We start from the raw sequence: 23995 nt of genomic DNA, 5'->3' as shown, positions 1-23995 counted from the left end.
GGGGGAGAAAGACACAGAGAGAGAGTGTCTTAAGCAGGCTCCATGCTCAGCACACAGCCCGATGCTAAACTTGATTACTTGACCCTGAGATCATGACCTGAGCCAAAATCAAGAGTCGGATGCTCAACTGACTGAGCCACCCAGGCACCCCGGCATATATTCATTTAAAAAAAAAAATGTTTTAATTAGTTTCTAATAGGTAATATATTCATATGACTCCAAATGCAAAAGGTACCAAAAAGGGGGACCCTACGAATAGTCTGCCTTCTATCTTTCTTAACTTAATCACCTACTTTTTCATGTCAGCAGCCAGTATCCCCAGTTTGTTGCCTTCTGGAAGTATTTTACACATGTAGAATCAATTTTTATAAAACATTCATATAATGTGTACACTGTTCATTAGCACCTTTTTCCCTCTTACTATTAAATTCTGAAAGTAATTCTACATTAATCCATTGAAAGTTACTTCTGCCTTTCATACAGTAGCATAATCCGTTATATGACTGTACCTTCCTTTATTTAACCAGTCTCCTACTGAGTGACATTTAGGTTATTTCTTAGGTTATTTAAACAATACTAAATGAATAACAATACTTTAAACAGTACTAAAATGAATAATATTCTGCATAGCACACTGTGCAGAATAAATTCCTGAAAGTAGTATTGGTAGGTTAGAGGGTATGTCTATTTATAATTTTTATACAGATTGCCTAATAGCTTTTCCTAAGGGTCATACCAGGCAAGGGGAGAATAAGCATACCTGTTCCCAGCCTCACAGTAGGGTGTTAATGAATGTTTCTTGATGTTTACCAATCTAAAACAGGAGAAATTATATCTCATCATGGTTTATTTTGCATTTCTCTAATATCGAACATCTTTTCAACATATTTTAATTTTTAAATAATTTATTAAACATTTTATGGGTTAAGGATGGCCTGTGTGTTCAAGAAGTTTATATTCTAATGGGGGAGCCAGGAAGAAAATAGATATTTCTTTTTTTTTTTTTTGAATTTTTTTTTTAACTTTTCTTTTTTTAATTTATTTTTGAGACAGAGACAGAGCATGAACGGGGGAGGGTCAGAGAGAGGGAGACACAGAATCTGAAACAGTCTCCAGGCTCTGAGCTGTCAGCACAGAGCCCGACGCGGGGCTCGAACTCACAGACTGCGAGATCATGACCTGAGCCGAAGTCGGCCGCTTAACCGACTGAGCCACCCAGGCGCCCCAGAAAATAGATATTTCTAAATCAGCATTATATTTTCAACAATAGAAGTGTGTTTGAGGGACAGTAGTAGTGCAGAAGAGGAGGACATGTAGGTCCCTCTTGAGGGTATCCTAGAAGACAAACTGATATGGGTACTACATTTTGGTATCAGGTTATACAAGTCTAGAAATTTGATATGTCATTGGATTCATAATTAGGCTCTTAGGGATTAGGTTTCACACAATTCTCATGAGGCTGATATACTGACTCACAGTGGACCCCCCCTCCCCCCCCCCCCTTCCAATGACAGGAATGTTTATATCTGCCATTAAGGGCATTGCTTACAATTTCTTACACAGTACACAGTCTTTGTTAGCGCTTTCTACTGACCATGAAAATACTAAGAAAATCTTACTCCTTCTGGCAGTCTCATGTAATAAAAATAGTGGGAATTTAATCTATAGAATTGTATTGATTTTAAGCTTAATATGACTGAAATACTAAATCTGAATTTTTTCATTTTGTCTTTTTTTTTTTAATTGTTTTCATTCATGAATGTTTATAGTGGAGTATTTCATTCATAGTCTTGATATACTCCCAGGTATAGTAGCTATTTGTTAGCTATGTATATGGCTATATATAAAATATCACTTTGGACCTAAAATATAATCGTTTTTAATTTTCCAGGAATCTCATGAACAGTGCATCCAGTGGATTGTTAAATTTATTCATGGCCAGCATAGTCCTAAAAGAATTTCTTTTCTTTATGACTGCTTAGCGATGGCAGTGGAGACTGGTCTCCTTCCACCCAGGTATGTTTACTGATAGAGCAATCCAAAGAGTTTTTTTATTAATATTGGAAATTGATCCAGGTTGTTATAATAGAGTAAAAGAATGAAAAAGGAGGTTAGGCTCAACAAGTAATCCTTCATAAAATGTCAGGTTTTAGTTTCTAGGATATAGTATTCTTAGAATTGTGTACATAAAAGCTCAAAACCAGGCGGGCTTTGCCTTTCAACTCAGGAGCTAGGATCACTTAACTTTTCCTGCACAATGAACTACATGAACACATTGTGACTTAAAACAATAATAATCCTCTTATTAACACTCATGGTTGCAGTGATTGACTGAGTTCAGTAGGCAGTTTTTCTCAGGATCTTGAGATTGTAGTCAGATGGTAGCTATGGCTATAGTTATCACAAAGGTTTCCCCATTCATGTCTGGTGGTTGATGCCTGGTTGTCATCTGAGACTTTAGCTGGGGCTATCATCTGGAATCTATACATGCCCTCTCCTCGTGATCTGGACTTTCTCATAGCATGATGGCACCCAACACAAGCATTCAAAAGAAGGCTAGAGAGAAGCTACATTACCTTGCCTTGGATGTCATAAGCACCCGTTTTGCCATAATCTTAGGCCTGCCCAGATTTTAGGGAAGAGAGTGTAGACCCTTCTCCCACCTCTTCATGGGAGTAGTGTCAGTGTCACACTTTAAAAGAGTGTGTGGGATTGAAAATCTTGTTTCAGCCATCTTGGAAAAATACAATCTACCGCAAACTGATAGATGGTAAGCATTTCATCTATAGTTTCTGGTAGATTTCTGTCTAGTAAGAATATACACAATATTATCGTGTTCTGTTTTGTGTTCTGTCTTTCAGTTAAGTGAAAAAAATGTAACGTACATAATTTTTTAAAGTACATTTGAAAAGTAATGTTCCTTTCTCAGAAATGCTATGATAAATACACAGAATACACAGACTTTGGCTGTTAGAGAATTTGAAAAATTCTGTTGTGTAACTGGAATGGATATTCTTATTTTCTAGGATGGTTTGTGAATCCCTGATAAACTCTGACACACTGGAATGGGAAAGAACGCAGCTTTGGGCCTTAACATTTAAACTAGTTCGGAAAATAATTGGGGGAGTGGATTACAAGGTATTTTTTCCTAATTATAAAAAGTAATCACTTTCAGACATGATTGATTTTTAGTGTGTAGATCTTAATTTCAGATGGAATAAATGAAATGGAAGCATTTATTTTTTTTGTATTTCCTAAAGGAACTTAAAATTGCTCAGTGTTTCCCATAGCTTCTCTGCTCTCCTCCCAACATTCTTTTTATTTAAAAAAATTTTTTTTAATATTATTTATTTTTGACAGAGAGAGAGACAGAGCATGAGCAGGGGAGGGCCAGAGAGAGAGAGGGAGACACAGAATCTGAAGCAGGCTCCAGGCTCTGAGCTGTCAGCACAGAGCTCGACGTGGGGCTCGAACTCACAGACCATGAGATCATGACCTGAGCCGAAGTCGGACTCTCAACCGACTGAGCCACCCAGGCACCCCTCTCCTCCCAGCATTCTTAAAAATTCCAGTCCTAATATATATGATGAGTAGGGAAGTCACCAGCAGACTCTGTTGCCTTTTCATGTCACAGATCTTACAATGTTGCGCCCCTTTCAAATGAAAGAGCACAGAGCAGGGGCATGTGAAACCATGAAGGGATGTAGTCATCAGCTGCTAAAGGGAGCAAGCCCTGTTTCACCTCTACTTTGACCTCCTTTGACCACATATGCTTCAGCGCTCTTCTCTTGACCCAGAATAACAGCACACACTCTCACTGTGTCTCGTAATACAACTCAGGGTCTCCCTTGCTGCAAACACCATTCTCCTTCATTCAGACTACCTTTTTATTGTCCTTTCTGAAAGGATTGCCATTGTCTGACCCTAGGCTTTATCTGTATTATCTGTATTTTCTCTAATCAGAAATGACTTAAACTGCTTAATTATTGATCTGAATCATGACTTCATACAAAATTAATTCTAAGAAACTTTTTTCTTTCTTTCTTTCTTTTTTTAATTTTCTCTTTACTTACACTTCACTTTCCTTAGCAGGTTTACTTGGAGTTTTTGCTTTCTTCACTTGATCTTAGCCAAAAAGCTGAGAAGCGATGGAGTTTTTGCTTTCTAATTTGTAGGATGCCTTATAATTTTTTTTTAATTTCTTTCATGTGTATGTTTTGTCTCTTTTTTGCAAGACTGATCACACAGTTCATACTCAATAAATGCATGTTAAATGAAATTTTTTCTCTATATATCTGATTCTGCTCTGAAATAAGGCAACTAGTAATAGATAGGAGATGACCAATTAACAGAATAGCCTTATTGGATAAGTTTGAGTGATTAGGTATGTGATGGATGAGAAGGGGGAGTAAAGTTAGAATACGACAAAGCGAGTAAGCAGAAGGGATCACCTGCCAGAAAATTTAATATTATGGCCCATGTCTCAGAGTGTTTTCGAGTTCTATTTAAATATATTTTTGTAAGCTCAAATTAAACTTTTTGGATTCTCATAACAATAGAAAGTGTAGTAATGTTGTGAGGGTCTGAAAAACTTAGCAGAGTGTGGACTGATTTTTATTTGTAAGTGACTTTCTTTGTTCATTCATATTGTAGGACATTCTTTAGAATTCTGTTTTGCAACATGACTCTTCTCTTGGGTTAATGTTAGGGACTTAAATGTTAGCTCTGATTCAGAAAAATTGAAAATGTGACATTGAAGGTAACATTTTTTTCTGATTATGTGATTTTGAAATTTTTAGGTGTTTTAACTAGCACAGGGGGCACTACTTAGTTTTAACCTATGAGTTTTTTCTTATATCAGGGTGTTCGAGATCTCTTAAAAGTGATTTTGGAGAAAATCTTGACAATTCCCAATACAGTGAGCTCAGCTGTTGTACAGCAGCTTCTAGCAGCAAGAGAGGTAATTTAGGACATGTTTGCAATTCATTGATCATAATCTCAAAAAAGTCTATGTTTATATAGATCTGTGCCTTTAAAACATATGGTAGTTTGTGAACTGTTCCATTTGGGTACTTCTACAAAAATCACTTCTAGTTTTACTGTTTATTATATTTTTATGATATGATTAAAATGTATTTTACTTTTATTGTATTTCTAATGAAAATTTTTATTAAGTCATAGCTTTTAATTATGAAAACAATATAGACTTAAAGTATTTTCAGCTGTTACAAGACCATAGCCTGTGGACCACTGAAAGATCTTTGTGCTTAGTAACTAATGTTGCAAGAGTTGTTACTTTGATCTGTTGCTTTCCTCTTAGAGGCTACCAATATTTAAAGCAAGGTTATTTACTAACATCCATTTCATTGTCCATTAATCTTCATTTTGAGAGATTCTTCACATATAAATGAATTCTTTTATGCTATAGTGTAAGCCCATTAAATCCATAATATCATATCTTTGCTTTTAATATCTTTGTTCTTGTTGCCACTGTTGCATTTAAAGGGCTTATCTGTGGAACTAATCAAGAACAATAACATTGCTCTTTTATTTTTCTTAGGTTATAGCATATATCTTGGAAAGAAATGCCTGTCTATTACCAGCCTATTTTGCAGTCACAGAGATCAGGAAACTATATCCTGAGGGAAAACTTCCACACTGGGTAAATCTGATATTTTCTATATTTTTAATAGAAATTTTAATCAAAAATAGTTATATTAATCTAATTTTTGTGTGTTTTTTTTACTTATTTTTTTTAATTTACATCCAAATTAGTTAGCATATAGTGCAACAATGATTTCAAGAGTAGATTCCTTAGTGCCCTTACCCATTTAGCCCATCCCCCCTCCCACAACCCCTCCCGTTATATTAATCTAATTTTTGTGTGCTTATTTTCAAAATGGTCACTTTTATCCTGAGATAAAATGTGCTTTTTTTTATCATTATAATGTATTTGTTTTATTTTTCTGCTATCTTCTTGAGACAGTTTCTATATCATGTGTTAAAATATACCAGCTTCATCAAATAGCTAAGGACATGGTGGTATGATTTGGCTTAATTCAGGGACAGATGAACTGGGAAGTAATTCTTTGTAAGGAAGTATAAGAGGACTAACTTTTGAGTCATTTTTATATGCTAGGTATTGTATTAAATCTTAACATATTGTCTCATTTTATATAAACGATGGTTATATTCAGAGCAGTCTTGATTTTATTTTTGTACTTGTTTTTGTTTTGTTTTTAGTTACTTGGAAACTTGGTATCAGACTTTGTGGATACCTTCAGGCCCACAGCAAGGATAAACTCCATTTGTGGTAGGATTATAATTTAAAATACACTAAATAATACCTGGTTTTTAGTCAGCTACTGAACAAAATTTGCAGATGTACCTTACACATGTCCTAGTGGTTTGTTATTTTGATAATTCTGTAGAAGCTTAATAATAGCCATTTCCTTGTTTTCAGGTACTTTTTGTGTTGAGTGTAGGGAGGAAAAAAACAGGTGTCTGGACTAGGTCTAAGTTTCAGGTGGAATCATTCTAGAAGATGTTTTTCCTGGTGAAAAGAGGGAACTTTTATTAGAGCTAGTAAAGCCCCATGGGATCTCCAGGCAACCAGAAGTCTCAACTGATCTGTCCCTCTGAGGCCATAGTACACAAGACTATCAGGTTCTTTCAGCCCATTCCAATTCCACTTTTGTTCTATACTTCATTTCTTTTGTTTTTCATTTTTTCATGTTTTGTTAGACTCTCGGAATTTTTTTATTTATTTTTTCCTTAGATTGTTCTTTTTGAGAAAAAGAGAGAGAGCAGGGGAGGGGCAGAGAAAGAGAATCTGAAGCAGTCTCCACTATCAGCACTGAGCCTGATGCAGGACTTGATCTCACAACCCTGAGATCATGACCTAAGCTGAAATCAGGAGTAGGACATTTAACTGACTTAGCCACCCAGGCACCCCTCAAAATTTTCTTTTAAAAATAATCATGTGATTTGGCAATTTGTGCAGTGTGCAGCAGTGTTTGGGTATATAGACCATTATTTAGTTGATGACCAAATTTTCAGCACTTCTTGTGAGTCAGGTGCTATTCTAGATTGGAAATACAAAAATAAAGCAAACAGACACTAGACAGATAGTTCTCAGACGTCTAGCTTTTGTAACTGAGTGGATATTGGTATCATTTAATGAATTCTAGAAGTGGTGCAGATTTGAGAAGCATGATGAGTTCAACTTAAGATGTGTTAAGCTTGAGGTGCCTGTGGGACATCCAAGTGACAGTATTCATTAGGCAGTCGGGTATCTGAGTTGATGGTCATATGCTACATCTAAGGCCTCTAGGAACATGTGTAAAGTGAATCATGTTGACCCTAGACTAGAGATCTGTAAACTTTTTCTATAAATGGTGATATAGTAAATATTTTAGGCTTTAGGAGCCATTCAATCTGTTGGAACTACTCAGCTCTGTCATTGTGGTGCAAAAGCATCAGTGTTCCAGTAAGACTTTACAAAAACAGGCGGCAAGCTGCATCTGGCCCACGGATTATAGTTTCCTATCTCTAACCTAGATACTTGGACAAATGTAACATTTTTGAATTTGGAATGTCTGTACAATTGGTCTTCGACCATCTGGACTAAAAATAATCAAAGAAAATTCCCGAAATTTAACTACAAGCTTTTTACAATCAGTGTCTGATTCAGCCCAGATATTTATTAAATATTCACAGAATGGTCAAAGGACCAGGCATTTCTGTGTTCATGTTTACTTAAAAACATTTTTTTTTGTAATACATACAGGCCGCTGCAGCCTTCTGCCAGTTGTAAATAACTCGGGAGCCATTTGTAACTCGTGGAAATTGGATCCTGCAACTCTTCGTTTTCCCTTGAAAGGCCTCTTGCCATATGATAAGGTATGTAGATAAATATAATGGAATTTTCGATCCATCTAACAGCCTTCATCCTGGATTATTTGATGTGTTGTGCTAAATTCTCTCTTCATAGGCTGAAGAAGTACATATTTAATGAAAAATGGTTTGTGGTTTATCATGTGATTCTAGTATCCAATTATTCCCTGTGGTTTGTGATATTGTGGATGTTTATGCTCCAGTAGACAAAGCACATAGACTAAGAAAACTGAATCTTTAAGTAGAATCCTTGTTTTTATTCTTCCTTTACAAAATGAGGACCAAAAATGAATTTGTGTGGTTCTTAAAATTTGAAGAGTGACCTCTCCTTTGTTAGATTTTTATTTTATTTTTTAAGTTTCTCAAAGTAATCTCTACACCCCAACATGGGGCTTGAACTCACAACCCCAAGATCAAGAGTCACATGCTCTTCTGACTGAGCCAGCCAGTGCCCTGACTTTTGTTAGATTTTTAAAGAGGGGATGGAAAGGACAAAAGTGGAATAGAGTATTCCCAAAGGAGAAAAATCTATAAGTATCAATAAAATGAAGCATGACATACAGATACACACTATACTGAAATTTGATAGATTCATTATAGTATGGTTGAAATGGTTACAGAGCAGGGTATGGGGAAGACTAGATATTTTTCATGTAAATGTTTCGTGTCAAAAATGATGTACAGAGCAATTAGGAAACTTACTCAGAAGTGAGGAGAGTGAATAGTGAAACTAAGGTCACAATTCTGAGTTCTCGGCATATTATTAGTCAGCAAACTTTGGAATGTGAAAGAGTGGTAAACTACATGGAATTTATAGTTACCATGATAGCAATGATATTGAAAATAGATAAATAAATTATGCACTTACTGTATGCCCAGCACTACTCTAAGAACTTTTTTGCAATAACCCTTATTCTCGACTATCGTCTTAGTGTCTCCATTATACATATGATGCAACTGAGACAGAGTGGGGTAGCAGTTTGGCTAAGGCCCCTTGTTTAGGAAATGGTAGAGTCAGTATTTGAACTCAGACAATCTGATTCCAGAATCTACACTCTTAACCCCTTTACTATCAAGTCATTTTCCTCCAAATTTGGAAGTAGTGTTTATATTAACACTATGAAAGTGATTGGAAACTGCCTCCATTCCTTTGGTTAGATTCTGAGCAGAAGATTCTTTCCTTACAGTGATGCTTAAGACTTTCATGTGACTGTAACTGAAGTCATTTCAAAATTTAGCCTCTGTATGACCTTGGGCAAGTCCCTTCATCTCAGTTTTATCACCTATCAAATGAGGGGTGGGGTCAGATTAACTGTAAGCACTAAAATCCTATGATTTTTTTCCACTAGATACTGCCTACTGTATGAAGGTAACAAGTGCCTTTAGTGGATTTTTTTTATCCCAATTTCAAATTATTTGAATTAACATTTACTTTGATCTTGAAGCAATAATTTTTTTTATTTTCTTTAAAGGATCTGTTTGAACCACAGACTGCTTTGTTGAGATATGTATTGGAGCAGCCTTATTCCAGGGATATGGTCTGCAATATGCTAGGTTTAAATAAGCAGGTACTGTACTATGCTGGAAACCTAGTAAATTCTGCATAGAATCTGCACTATTCTTTTCTCTTTTCTTTGCTAGAGCTAACTGAGCAAAACAGTTAAGAACTATTTGGTGATTTTTTTTTTTTAATATGTGGTTTATTAAACAATGAATTGTTCCTATCATTTATATATTGCTTTAAAATGTTTAAATTAAAAGGAGATATTTTAAAAGTTGGTTTATTTTGCATTGCTTTTTTTTTCTATAAGGCCAGTTTCAAGTATACCTTTTGCCAGAGAAACCTACACATGACTTAACCATAATTTTTGACTTTTTGTTGTTTGGGTGCCTATTTTTATAAACCCTTGGTATCTTCAGCGTGGCCTGGCTGCTGATTTTTTCCCCCCTTTTGGTGTATGTTTGTTTTGGTGGTTTAAACATGTGGGAGGGTTTGTGCTGACTCTGGGTTCCTTGAGGCTGGCCTCATAGTCACTGTTTTGTCTTTTCTTTTTTTCTTCCTTTATTTTTGTTCTGTCCTGTCTTGTCCTGCCCATCCTCCAATGCTCTAGACCTTGAACATTGCTCAGTATGTTCACAACCTTACTGTTGTATTGTGACTAACGATACGCTGGCCGCTTTGTAGCCACTGATTCCATTTAGAGAATACATGTATGGTCGGGGCTTGAAATTGGCAGGACCATGCTGAGACCAAGGCCACTAAAACGAATTTCTTCTTGGGATATGAGAGTTGTTTTGGTGGATTGTTTTTGGTTTTGGTTTTTGGTGTTTGTTTTTTTATATTCTTTTTTTTTTTTTCTTTTTTCTTTTTTCCTTTTTTTTTTTTTAACAAAAAGAGACAACACCTGGCACACAATAACACCTGTCACTTTTTGATGGGTGGTTTTTCCTTCCCACTCCATTTTCCTTTTTTTTTTTTCTTTTTTTTTCTTTTGGGCTAAAGCTCGCCTTGTGGAATTTTCAGACATGGAAAGATTTGTGGTGGCCTTTATCTTTCCGGATTATTAAAACATAAATAAATACATCTATAAAACTATTTACATTGCTTGCCTTAAAACAAAAACAAATTAAAAACAAAACAAAAAAAAGGGAAAGCACTTTACTAGAGATACGTTATTTTAAAAGTTGGAGTGGTAAACTTTATGCAGGGAAGGTTTTTTTGGAAACATGGGGATTGACTAAGAAATGTCACACTCTTAGGTGACCCCACACCTGCTTGACAAACACCCTTCTTTGTCAGTCTTTGCCAGAAGTGTCCTCCTCCTAGAGTGGGCTCCTTGCAATTGAAGCTCACCTGTGGTGGGAGAAAAACACTATGGCCAAACTTTATGAACCAAACTCTTATACAGTCCCAAGTCTGTTCCAGGACTTTTCACCTTTGAGATTTTAAGCAAAATAGTGGTTCCAATTATTTTTGTTAAAAATTTTTGAGCCCAACATATTAAAATAGACCAGCTTTTTGATTTTAAAAAGACGTTCTTGTCTAGGTTACATAAAATAGCGTTACTGTTTGCAATACTATAGTGAAGGTTGTGCCAGTGCTTCCATTTATAAAGCCCTATTTTTAAGGACATATAGCTTGGCCATAAAACTTGCTCAGTGTTGAAACTTTGCATGCCAAACCTCACCCTAGTAGCAGTATCTCTTTTATTATTTTAAGTTTTTTCTTCTGAAAAATTTACCAAGTTTCCTTGTTTGGACAAGCCTATGTTCATGTGAAACTGAACTGCCTCACACTACAGTACCTGACAGTCACTTCACACAATCTGTCAATTTAACATCTTAAATAGCAAGTCATTATTTCTGATCAGCTTTCACTTGAGTTAGAGGTAAGTATTCAGCCAACTTTGAAAGAATGCTTCATGCTATGTCTTAAAACTAATTTTTGCAATGAACTTTAAGTCATACTTGACTCAATTTTTTTTTTTTTTACAGTTTGGTGGATAAATGTACCCATGGTCATTTGAGCTGCGAGTACCTTCCCCCAGATAGCCTTAGCTATCATTAGCTTTTTTCTCTTGGGATGCAGCTCTTCTCAGACTAGAAATTGATAAAACAATTCATAGAAGAGTATTTCTGATTTGATTATTTTAATAACAAGTTTCAACCTAAAAAAAGTTTATGACTAAGACATAAATCCGTAAAAAATAAAGTTTATAATGGAAATGCTGACAGAACATTATTAGTATTGGTCCCACTGTAAACATTGTCAAAAGTTCACAATTCATCAGTAATTGTTTGGTACAAAACTCTGTAGTGAATGGACTTGTAGATGGAAGATATATGCTGAACTGACTTGATATATTAATTTTACCACCTGGAAAGTAGAGTAGAAAGTGAGAATACAAAGTATAAGGCATATGATTAAAAATAAACAAGTTATCTTATCACATCTTTTATCATTACAGAACTATATCCTGCACTGTACTTTCTTGTCCTTTCTCTAGCAATGCAATAATTTACTCAAAGCTTGAAACTTTTTAAGAGCTGTCCATATTGCATTTTCCAGTAGGAATTGGGCTATATTTTATCCTAAAGTTGGTCACATTCAAAAAGTCATAAATAGCCCAGTTCTGTGACCAGCAAGGTGGAGTGTTCCCAGTGGAAGAATCCTGTTTTTTATGTTCACACAGCTTCATGTTCTTTCTGCCCAAGAAGAACATTATATAACAGATACAACCCTCAAGTTCTTATGTGGTGGTGTGTGAACTCTGGCTACCCTGAGACAGTGATAGACCAATCACTCAATTATCTTTGAAAGGCACCATTGAAAGTGGTATTAACTGGCATAGGGCTGATTGGCAGAGAATATGATAAATGACGTACAAAGGGATTTTCCTTCCCAACTTGTCCTGAATAGGTATTGCTCTAAAATTGATTTCTAGCACTGAAATAATGGTTTGAAATTAACTTAAGCCCACCTAAGTACAGTATGTTAAAATTTTGCCACAAAAGCAGTACCAGAACTGTTACATCAAAAGGGTCAGGGACCACTTAATCTAGGATATGGTTACTTGGACTGAAAAGCATTATCATTTGCCACTTGAAATAGTGGTGAGAAAGAATCAGGGGCATGAGTGTAGGTCAATGTTAGTATTTCTATTAATGCCTTGTGCATCCTTTTTAGCTTTTACCAAAGATGAAAATTTTAAATAAGTTTCCAATACAGTTTGAGCTATCATGCAGAAATTGAAATGGTAAAATATTGAACTTAGATTCTTAATGTTAAAACAAGTTTTAACTAAATATTCATGTAAATATGATATAAACTAGCTAATTCAACTAAATGCCTAGATCTCGAAGGATTAAATTTACAGAAGCTTTCAGAAGGCATGTTGTGAATAGCCATAGAGCATCCATTGGCTTACAGAAGTATCATAGCCTAGTGATTGATAATCTTTATCAGATCATTAAACTGCTTTACAAATTCTCATTTGTTCCACTTTGTAAAATAATGTACATGGTGGAGAGTATTAATTTTAATGTACTTATTTTTTAGTAATGAAAACTAAAGCCAAACTTACTATTCTAAAGTAGTTAGCGTAGATCATTTTATATTTCAACAGGGTTGTTTTTTTTTTTTTTTTGTATTAATAAAATTGGCAAATAAACAGAGGAACTAACCTATCTTGAAACTTGGTTTGAGAAATATCCTTGGCTTTCATCAAAACACCTGGGAAACACAGAGTTAATCCTGATAAATGTTCTGGCACACTCAGACACCAGGGCATTAGATGTCATAGAGATTCCAGGCTGATTTAATTCTTAACAGAAAACTTAGAGGTGAATTTGAATTGTGGTATGTATTGAAAGATCGTCAGCTTTAACTGTAAATTTCCTAGTTGTTCTTACTTTGTCAAAATCTTAATATTTTTGGTTTTCCTCTTTAAGTCATTAACTGTATGACTATTACTACACCCTAAAAATATGTAGGTAAAAGTCTGGTTTTTTAAAGACACACAGCTAATACTAAAAAGGGAAACTCCAAAATGACTCAGGTGCTAAAAACCAATTTTATTTAGTTTGCTCTTTTTTCCCCGAAGCAGACTGATGGAAGACCATCATGGATGGAGGAGTAGATGACAAATTGGTTAGTTTCCAAACTAGAAGGAAATTCCCATCAGTAATGAAAAATTCCTACTGGAAATCCTGGCTTTACTTCTTTTCACAAATTTTTCTGACTCTTGTATACTTTGAATGATTTCACTCTAAATTTGTGTTGTCTGACACATTCCTTAGGTTGTTGGTGGTTGGCAGAACTAGTGAATTTCAAGCCCTGTACACAGTAGTTTTGCATGCTGATTTAAGAAATAGTTCGTAGTGTTGTCTGTTGCACTTTGCTCTGCTTCATAATGATAATTACATTTGGAGGGAAAGTACTGTAGTCCCAACTGGTGGTGTTAATATTGCTATTTGTAAACCTGTAATGTGGTTGAACTGTGATCATGGCATTGTGTTTTGGAAAAAATATGAAACAACCATTGATGCTTACTGTTTCGGATAGATGTTTGTTTTATTTGCATGCTTTAAGAAAGTGCAGCTATATTGGAGCTTTACAAGTTTGGAGCTGGCAAAGAGCATGCAAAAGAGGGGATGCTATTCATTATGTTTTGTTTTTTTCCCAAATCCGTCCCCATTTTGCATTTTTTCCCTAAATTTAAAGAAATCATATCCCTTTTTCATGGCAAAAGACTAATAATCACATCTAAAGCTTAGAAGGAAAGCATCTGTATTAGTAATTGTATTCACTAGAAAGGCTTCCGACTGCCTGGCTATTAAGTCATATAACATATTTTATAAAAGAAATATGAAAATGGCTTAAAATATGGCTTAACATATTTCTTTTGGTAAAAGCATATTTTTTAAATCACTTTAAAAGCATAAATCTTTTTGCCTCTAGAAAGGGAAGTTGCATTTTCATTTTAGTGTTTAAATTCAATTCTTTTTCTTGTTTTAGATTTTAAAATAGTCTAATTTAAAATTAAAGCTGCATTATGTTTGGCTTTTAAGAAGGAAGAGCAGAGATTAACTTTGAGGTCGGTTATTCAGTAGAGGAAGTTTCCATTTCAATGTCAGGATCAATACCACACACCGAAAAACAGATACTGAGTATAATCTGGCAGCTATTTAGATATATCTTATCTCTGTGTGTGAAGGTAGTGTAAACTTGTGGTGGTTGCTTTAAAATACATAGATTCTCACTGCCTTGTTTGTTCTCCTCACAATATTTGATTCTTGGAAATTCGGGGTTCTTATATTTTGAGTTAGAATAGAAAATTAATACTACTGTCCTCATTTCCTATGCTTTTTAAATTATCTTTTTTTCGAAGGATAAATAACTAAATTTTCTGCTGTGCAGTACCCTTTGTCAAATTGAAGCAGTGATGTCTGATGTCTGTAGTAAAAGTTAAAAGTGAATAGGAAGTCTGTTTTGTGTGAGATCTGAAAAATAATCTTTGTAATGGAACTCATCCTCTATGATAATGTAACGTGATGCAGCTTTAATAGACTAAACCTAACCTTAACTTTCTAAGTTCAACTTCATTCCATGCTTCTCAGCCTCTTGTTACAATTAATGCCCATTAACCGGTAAACTTCTGAAACTAACCGGGAGGCTTTTGGAATACTGTATCTGATCTCTGCCCTACAGCACAAGCAGCGTTGCCCTGTGCTGGAGGACCAGTTGGTGGATCTGGTGGTCTATGCCATGGAGCGGTCCGAGACCGAGGAGAAGTTTGACGATGGGGGAACGAGCCAACTCCTGTGGCAGCACCTCTCAAGTCAGCTCATTTTCTTTGTGCTTTTCCAGTTTGCAAGTTTCCCACATATGGTCCTTTCTCTTCATCAGAAGGTGAGTACCAGCTGTCCTGTCGGAGCCACTTCACCTGTCGATTGGTCGGCTTTAGACTGGTATCGACGCTGCCTAGTGGTTTCGGCAGTGGCCGAAGCTCTGAGCCCTGATGGCCGTTTTGTTCAGTGCCTTTATGGCTTCTAAACTTTCCACTTTCTTGTCACTGTAAATATTGGTTTCAGTCATTCATTCCACATATTCATAGTGCGAGGACCAGGGGATACAAAATGAAAAGGCACTACAGTACCCTCAAGGAGCTCCTTACTCATGGGAAGATATAGCTATATACAATTTGATTACAATAATAGTTTGCATAATGGAAGCATGTTTTCCTGCAATGGAAACAAAGGAGAATAATCCCTATTAAAGACATCAGGAACGGCTTTAGCAAAGAGATATTGAAGACAAATAGAAATTTGCCAAGAGGAAAAGATAGGAAAGTGTTTCCATAGCAATAAGATGATCATTTTGGAAAGGACAAAAGTGTGTGAGAATTGGAGAGAAAAATATAAATGGGCAAGTGTTGGTGAGAACAGAAAGGCAGTAAGGCAAGACCAGACGTGGAAAGCTTTACATGGACAAACATATTTGTTCTAATGAGTTTAGATTCTCTTTGGGCGGCAAATGAGGAGGGGAATGACCTCATCATATATACGTTGGAATAATTACGGCTAATTGCCACATGTAGGAAGATGGGGACATAAAAATGGACAGGTCCAAAGTCAGAGGCAAGGATGTTGGTAAGGGAACCTTTGCAGTGATCTGGGTGGGAGATGCTGACGGCTTAAGCCAGAAAAGAGAGGAGGAGCCCAAGACCAGAAAAGCTGAGAGGTGAATAGGACTTGGTAATGGGTAGGTAACAGAGGGAGTAACAGGAGTCTGGCATCACTCACTGGTTTCTACTTTGGCAGTGAATGAAAAAGTGGGACAATGAATCCAAAACAGGGAACACAAATGGACGAGTAAATTTGTAGAAGAGTTGGTTTTATCATAACGTTTTAGACATGTTGGATGCAAATAAATGTTGTTATAACATCTCTACAGCATGATTTTTTGGGGGAAAATTTTTCGTAAGCATTGTTAAAATCCTTCTAACCACCAGTTCCCCCCACTGCCACCCCCACCACCATTGATTTCTGTTCTAATCTACAGGAAACCAGGAAAAGTGTTTTTTGATACCCACTCCTCAAGGATTTTAAATTAAAGAAAAAAAATCCTTTTTGTATAATGAAGTATTCCTTGTGTTTTGATGAAAGATTTTTAGCAATTATCTTATATTAAACTTGATTCTCTTGCATACATGATCAACTTAGTTATGCTCTAAAACATTGAACTTTTGATATGTATAGTTGTTTTGGGATCAGGGAGGAACTCTATATATAATATTAAAATAATTTAAAAGGCTTTGCTTGGTGTGTCTTGAGATTAAGTATTGTAAATGCCAAAGTTGGATGCTAACTTTCGGAGAACAGGGTTTCTCCTGTTTTTTGTGGGGGTTTTGTTTTTGTTTTTTTCCCTTTAAACTTTACTACATCCATCTCTTTAACCAGCTGTGTAGATGTGTATTTAAACATCTTTTACAGTTAGCAGGGAGAGGACTGATTAAAGGCAGAGATCATCTAATGTGGGTTCTCCTGCAATTCATTTCTGGAAGTATTCAGAAAAATGCACTCGCTGATTTTCTCCCTGTCATGAAGCTCTTTGACCTTCTGTATCCAGAAAAAGAAGTAAGTTTTACAAATTGTTAACAGTGTGATGAGGGGAGTATGTCTAATTTATGTGTAAGGATTTTTGTGTGATTTTGTGAACAGGTTACCGGATTTGGAAGCTGAAAACCTGGGTTCTTTCCCAATTCTGTGACTAAAAATCATGAGATGGTACATGAGTCTCTCTTGATATTAGTTTATTCATGGAAAGTGAAGAAATTGAACTAGATTAGTTCTGAAGCTTATCTTAAATTAAATTGAACATCTATAGCAAGCTCTTTCTCTATATTCTTTTTTTTTTTTTTTTTTTTTTTTTTTTTTTTTGAGAGGGAGCATGAGCAGGGGAGGGGAGGAGGGAGAGGAAGAGCAAGTATCTTCAAAAGGCTCTATGCCCAGCACGGAGTCCAACATGGGGCTCGATCTCACAGTCATGTGATCATGACCTGAAATGAAATCAAAAGTGGTATACTTAACCAACTGAGACAGCCAGGTGTATTTCTCTGTATTCTAAGTAGGTTTACAATTTTTTAAAAGCATTAAGCTGTTTTGATCTATACAAATCATTGAGTGATCAAATAACATCAGTGTCTGTTAATGTCTGTTTTTGTTTGTTTGTGAGTTTAGTATGTTCCCCCATTGTTCTGTTAGATGAGGTATTTGGGTAAAATATGGTATATATTGACGATTGCCATTTCTTTAAACACATGTTATTATGGAAATTTTTAAATGCACAAAAAAGGTAGGGTGAATAAAAAAATAAACCCCTGTGTACTCATCACCAAAAAATATTTTCTAAGTTTTTCATTAGTCTCAGGTATACAATATAGTGATTCAACAATTCTGTATGTTAGTGCTCATCAAGATAAGCGTACTCTTATCCCCACCACCTATTTTACCCATCTCCCCACCCACCCACCTCCCCTCTGGTAGCCATCACTTTGTTCTCTATAATTGTCTATTTCTTGGTTTGTCTCTCCCTTTTTTTTTTCTTTGCTCATTTGTTTTGTTTCTTAAATTCCACATGAGTGAAATCATATGGTATTTGTCTTTCCCTAACTGCCTTATTTCACTTAACATACTCTTTAGCTCCAACCATGTTGCAAATGACAAGATTTCATTCTTTTTTGTGACTGAATAATATTCCATCGTGTGTGTGTGTGTGTGTGTGTGTGTGCACGCCATATCTTCATTCGTTCATCAGTGTACACTTGGGCTGCTTCCATAATTTGGCTGTTGTAAATAATGTTGCAGTAAGCACAGGGGTGTGTGTATCTCTTTGAATTCATGTTTTTTTCTGTTTTGGGGGTAAATACCTAGTAGTGTGATTACTGGATTGTAGAGTAGTTCTAACTTTTAAGGAACTTTTTGAGGAACCTCCATGCTGTCTTCCACAGTTTGCATTCCCACCAACAGTGCACAAGGGTTCCTTTTTCTCCACATCCTCACCAACACTTGTTTCTTGTGTTTTCTATTTTGGCCATTCTGACAGGTGTGAGGTGATACATCATTGTAGTTTTAAGAAACATCCTTGCTTCATCTTTCCATTCATCTTTTTTTGTTAATACTAGACAATTTTAAAGCAAATTCCACATGTCCATATCATTTCCCCCATCAGTATACAATATGTATAGTGTATGTGATAATATATATTGAATACAGTACTTATTTAGATTGCGTATTTCTTAATTTTTCTATGTTCTTGAAAACCATATATGTGACCTTTAGAAATTCGGAGTTTACAGTATATTTATCACATTCAGTAAAATTTCATAATGTGTCTGTTTTTTAAAGAATGTAAATTTTTGAATGATTGTGAATGCTCTGTGACAGTACCTGTGAATTTCTGTTAATTCCTTGGCAAGTAAACAATCTTGTAATAGTTTTAATTTTTTATAGCTGTTAGATCTTCTGATTTATATTATTAAAGAGTCAAAGAACAATTGAAGCTGAATTAATACAGGGTATTTTAAAAAGAGTTATATCAACAATGGATTATTAGAATACATATTTATTAAAATATTTACAATTTGTTAATTCTTCTCTTTCTTATAATATGCAAATTGTTTTCCAGTATATCCCAGTTCCTGATATTAACAAACCCCAGTCAACTCATGCCTTTGCAATGACTTGCATTTGGATTCATCTCAATAGAAAAGCCCAAAATGACAACTCCAAGCTACAGATTCCAATACCTCATTCTCTAAAGCTTCACCATGAGTAAGTAATTTGTAGCTTAACAGTTCATTTTTTAAAATTACTGTTTTAAAAAACAGCAATGACATTAGCCTAATGTCATTATAGGCTAATGTCAGTCTCGGTATTTGTATGAAGTATAGAAATCTCCCCACACCCACTGGAGGTAAAGGTGAATATTTAATTGCATGTCCTGCCAAGAGAGACTGACCAATAACCTGCATCAGAAAACAATTAGAAAATTAATTCTGTTTATATGTATGCAGATATATAATTTTTAATTTCCAGGTCTAATCTTTGCTTTTACATGTTTTACCTTAATTAAAGTTCTTAATTTCCAAAAGTATGTGAAAATGTTTCCAAATTTCCTAAGCACTCAGGATTTGAGCGTGATCTGAGAGATCTCTTTCACTCCCTGGCTGCCAGGACTGTTTGAGCTTTTCTGGCTGGTGTGCTCCCTTACATCATTTCCAGAGCTGTGATAACTCAAAGAAGATGCTCTTAAAAAGAGCATAGGACTTGCTTTAGATAGTCACGGATATTAGGAATATCTGAACTTCCCACCTATGTCTCTTCATAGGAGACTGTAGGGGAGTCAGACTTCACATTCCATTTGGCTGTCCCTTTATGAGACATTCCTCAATCATCTTTTCACAGTGACATCTATAATGAAGGCACATTGTTATACTTAGCCAGATGGATAATAAATAGAATTTGTGAGTTACTTGTTCATTATTTGAATCTTAGTGCTGTGTATGTAGTAATACTTAACACATATTCATTAACTGGTAGCTTATTATTATTTAAGTTCTTATTGATATGCTACTTAAACTTTTGTATGTTAACCACTCTATATTTTGAGCAGAAACTATTATACCTGTAGGAATAAAGATAGTATTGGTAAATCATTTCATGAAAGTAAATGTTTTTTAAAACACAAAGCTAACTTTCTGGAAGTTACTTGCGTTTTTTACTGTTTGATGGTACTTGAAATTGTAGGTTCCTACAGCAGAGTCTTAGAAATAAAAGTTTACAGATGAATGACTATAAGATCGCCCTGCTGTGTAATGCATACTCTACAAATTCCGAATGTTTTACATTACCCATGGGAGCTCTGGTAGAAACTATTTATGGGAATGGAATAATGAGAGTACCTCTTCCTGGAACGAGCTGCTTGGCTTCCGCGTCTATTACTCCCTTACCCATGAACCTCCTGGACTCACTGACGGTTCATGCCAAAATGAGGTATGTTCTTTTTATTTATTTGGTCCTGTGTTGGGGAATTGATATCGGTGTAGTACAGGCATGATTTCATGATTATGTGTGTGTTTTTTATGGTCAGTTGCATTTTTTTCATGATTTGGTTTATTATAAAAGTTATTTATTATAGGAATTCTAGAATATAAAATAAACCTGAAGAAAATAACTGCTATAATCTCATCATAACAAATAAGCATTGTAAAATTTTTTGGTATATGTTCTGAGTCTCTTTTTCTATGTATAAATATATGAATTTATGGGCTAGGTTTTTTGTTTTTTTTTTAATAAAATGTGTTCTTACAGTAACACTTTGTTATAACCACCTTTTCCCCATAATAATCTGTCAAACACCTCTTTAGGTTTAGTGTTTTTCAGAAACATCTGTTTTAATTGCTACAAAGAAGTCTTTGGTATGGCCATATATAATTATTTAGCCAGTTCTGCATTGTTGGGCATGAGTTATTCACGGTGTCTTACTATTATAATGATGACTAGAAGATTATTTTTATGTCTTTACATCTACCCATAGTACATTTTTATCAAGTAATTTGCTGGAAATAGCTGAGTCCAGGAATGTGAAAATTATAATGCCTTTGCTGTATTGATTACAAATAGGATGCTCTTAGAATTGACATTATGGTTTCCAAAAGACAGAAAATGCTCTGTTGGGTGTGATTCTTGAACCTTAAGTACCCCTTAAGAGCCAAGCTGATAATGTAAATGAGTGACACATTCTGCTGAGTGGAAGAGAGCCAGATATTAGTGCACATGGAAGTGTGTGTATATAGAAGGAATTGAGGCTGACTGAAGCTTTCCTCATGGTGCTGCCAGTTTAGCTAATTTCTATAATGTAAGAATGTAAGCTAATGTAACTAAATCTTCTAAATTTTTTTTGAGAAGGGGTAGAAATCCAGATTTTTATTTCTAGTCTTTCAGCTCTTAAGTACTGGCTCAAACATCAGACACTGTGGGTGAAAGAGAATGTATCTGTGGGACATCAGTTCTAGAAAAGCCATGCTCTTTTTCTCATGGTGAACATTGTCGTAAAATTATACATGTGCTTTACCTGCTTGGGTGACAGAGTTGAGGGAAGCCCTGTTAGAACCCAACATTTGGATCTTAGCAGTGATTTTTTTTTTAAGTAATTCCATAATAAAAGTTGTTTACTTTCTCAAACAGTTTTAGTTACATATTTGAAAGAGAAAAACAGACTAAAGCCATTCATGCATGTTCTTTTATTAAACTTATTTTTGAGGTTTGGGTTTCTTTTTGTGTTTTAGTTTTTGTTTCAGTCTTTTTTAAAAAAAAAAAAATATGTATTTTGAGAGTGCACAGGGGAGGGGCAGAGAGAGAGGGAGAGAGAAAATCCCAAGTGGGCTGTAAGCCGTCAGTGCAGAACCTGATGCAGTGCTTGATCTTATGAACCGTGAGAGCATGACCTGAGCCAAAATCGAGTTGGACGCTTAACCAACTGAGCCACCCAGCTGCCCCTGGTCTTTTTATTTATTTTTTTTTCCAATTCAAGTGTATTATGAGTTGTACCCAAATTTTGCTTTTTGCATGAGCAGAGGGATCCTGATGCACGTTGAAAACACCATGGAAACCAGAATTTGTCTCGGGTTATACAGTGCATCACTACCAGGTGTCCTGCATGGCTGAAATGATTAAAATGGAGCTCATTCATTTTTGAACTTAGATTTATACCAAGTTTCCTATAAATACACTAATCCTATGTTTATGTCAAAAATATGGATTTTTCTTTTCTTTTGTTTCTCCTCAGCCTTATCCATAGCATTGCTACCAGAGTGATAAAACTTGCTCATGCAAAATCCAGTGTGGCCTTGGCTCCAGCCCTAGTGGAAACGTACAGTCGTTTATTGGTCTATATGGAAATAGAGTCTTTGGGCATCAAAGGATTTATCAGTAAGACAGGACTTTCTGGTGTTTGTACCCATTAACCCATTCATTCATTCAACAGGTATTCTTTTAGGTGCTGGGGATACAACAGCGTAAAGATGTCACTGCCATCATAGAGATTACCTGCTAATGAGGGAGACAAGTAAATAAATGAAGTATAGAATATGTCAGATGATATGTCTTATGGAGAAAAATAAAGCAAACAAGGGGGGTAGGAAGTGTGAGAATCAGGAGAGTAAGCTGCATTTTTAAGTAAAGTTATGATAAGAAAGGGGTATTATGTTAAGTGCTTGGGATACAATGAGCTAAACAGACATGGTCCCTGTACTCATGCAAGAATCTGTGGTCTCATATGCTTCTTTTGCTAGTTTGCCCCTGGGGCTAAGTCTGGCAATAGGAAAGGAGTTTTCCTGCATTTTAGAAGACAGCTTGTAATGTTTATTAGTTGTTACATAGTTCTAAATAATATATACTTTGTAATATAGAAGTTTTTTTCTGATTCATGGTAATTGTAACTTTTCACTAATATGGTGTAATTTTAGTTTTAGCCATAATTACTCTTCTTCCCAGATAATCAAGGGTTCAATAAAACTTTTTGGGGAGAGAGGAGGGAATAGGGGTGGGTGTAATGCAATCTGTATATTAAAAAGTGATCCTCATGCTTCAAAAGACTGGAAACATTAACTTTATAAAAGTAATTTGAAAGAACTGAGAAGTGAGGAAGGGTAATTTTTTTTTTCATTTATTGTCTCTTATTTTTCTAGATGAACTTGAGTCTCATTTGTCAAATTCCAACAGGAAAAAAAGGGCAAACTTGGTATTATAATTAGGATCTGGACTTTTTTCGTTTCCATTAAAGGAGAAATTATGGAGAAAATTTGGAAAGTGTGTGTGTGTGGTGTGTGTGTGTGTGTGTGTGTGTGTGTGTGTGTGTTCGTTCATGATCAAATCTTTACATAGATTTTACTCCATGTGACTCTTGAAATGTTTTTAATTCATAACTTTTATAATTGGTGCCTTAAATTGTCTTATTCCTCAAGGTCAACTTTTGCCAACTGTTTTCAAGTCACATGCCTGGGGGATCTTGCACACGCTTCTCGAGATGTTCAGCTACAGGATGCACCACATTCAGCCTCATTACCGAGTGCAGCTCCTAAGCCATCTTCATACTTTAGCTGCAGTTGCACAAACAAACCAGAACCAGCTCCATCTCTGGTGAGTTCTTTGATGACTGTCTTCCCTTAAGATTTATTAGAAACTTTGTTGGAGATGGGAACTTAATCCTTAATAGTATTTTTATTCATTTGTCATAAAATTCTTCTTCTAGAGCATCTTATTTCCAATATAGAAGTAGAGTACAGCTTTTAAATAGAAAGTTATTAAGATAGTTGAGTCCTTGCCTAGTGATCTTTGGACTGAGAAAAAGTACTTTCAAGGCCTTTGATGATATGTTCTAATTTAACCCTTTAGAATGTTGGATTTAGGGGCGCTTGGGTGGCTCAGTCGGTTAAGTGCCAGACTTGGGCTCATGTCATGATCTCACAGTTCGTGGGTTGGAGCCCCGCACTGGACTCTGTGCTGATGGCGCAGAGCCTGGAGCCTGCTTGAGTTC

General features: G+C 35.5%; 1 protein-coding gene across 1 annotated transcript in view; it reads left to right on the top strand.

Moving 5' to 3' along the window:
- Nucleotides 1-23995, top strand: part of MED23 (mediator complex subunit 23) — a 44171-nt gene that overhangs the window by 1586 nt on the left and 18590 nt on the right. Inside the window, exons 4-16 of the mRNA XM_030316358.1 lie at nucleotides 1892-2016; nucleotides 3027-3138; nucleotides 4862-4960; nucleotides 5561-5662; nucleotides 6244-6313; nucleotides 7790-7902; nucleotides 9369-9464; nucleotides 15107-15307; nucleotides 16891-17034; nucleotides 19085-19230; nucleotides 20206-20451; nucleotides 22247-22389; nucleotides 23424-23598. Coding sequence (XP_030172218.1) covers nucleotides 1892-2016; nucleotides 3027-3138; nucleotides 4862-4960; nucleotides 5561-5662; nucleotides 6244-6313; nucleotides 7790-7902; nucleotides 9369-9464; nucleotides 15107-15307; nucleotides 16891-17034; nucleotides 19085-19230; nucleotides 20206-20451; nucleotides 22247-22389; nucleotides 23424-23598 — 1772 coding nt within the window. The remainder of the gene's footprint in view (nucleotides 1-1891; nucleotides 2017-3026; nucleotides 3139-4861; nucleotides 4961-5560; nucleotides 5663-6243; nucleotides 6314-7789; nucleotides 7903-9368; nucleotides 9465-15106; nucleotides 15308-16890; nucleotides 17035-19084; nucleotides 19231-20205; nucleotides 20452-22246; nucleotides 22390-23423; nucleotides 23599-23995) is intronic.

The sequence above is a fragment of the Lynx canadensis genome, chromosome B2, assembly GCF_007474595.2.
Source record: "Lynx canadensis isolate LIC74 chromosome B2, mLynCan4.pri.v2, whole genome shotgun sequence".
In the NCBI taxonomy this organism is placed as follows: domain Eukaryota; kingdom Metazoa; phylum Chordata; class Mammalia; order Carnivora; family Felidae; genus Lynx; species Lynx canadensis.
The sequence above is the reverse complement of the archived record's forward strand: the minus strand, read 5'-3'. Positions and strand labels throughout refer to the sequence as shown.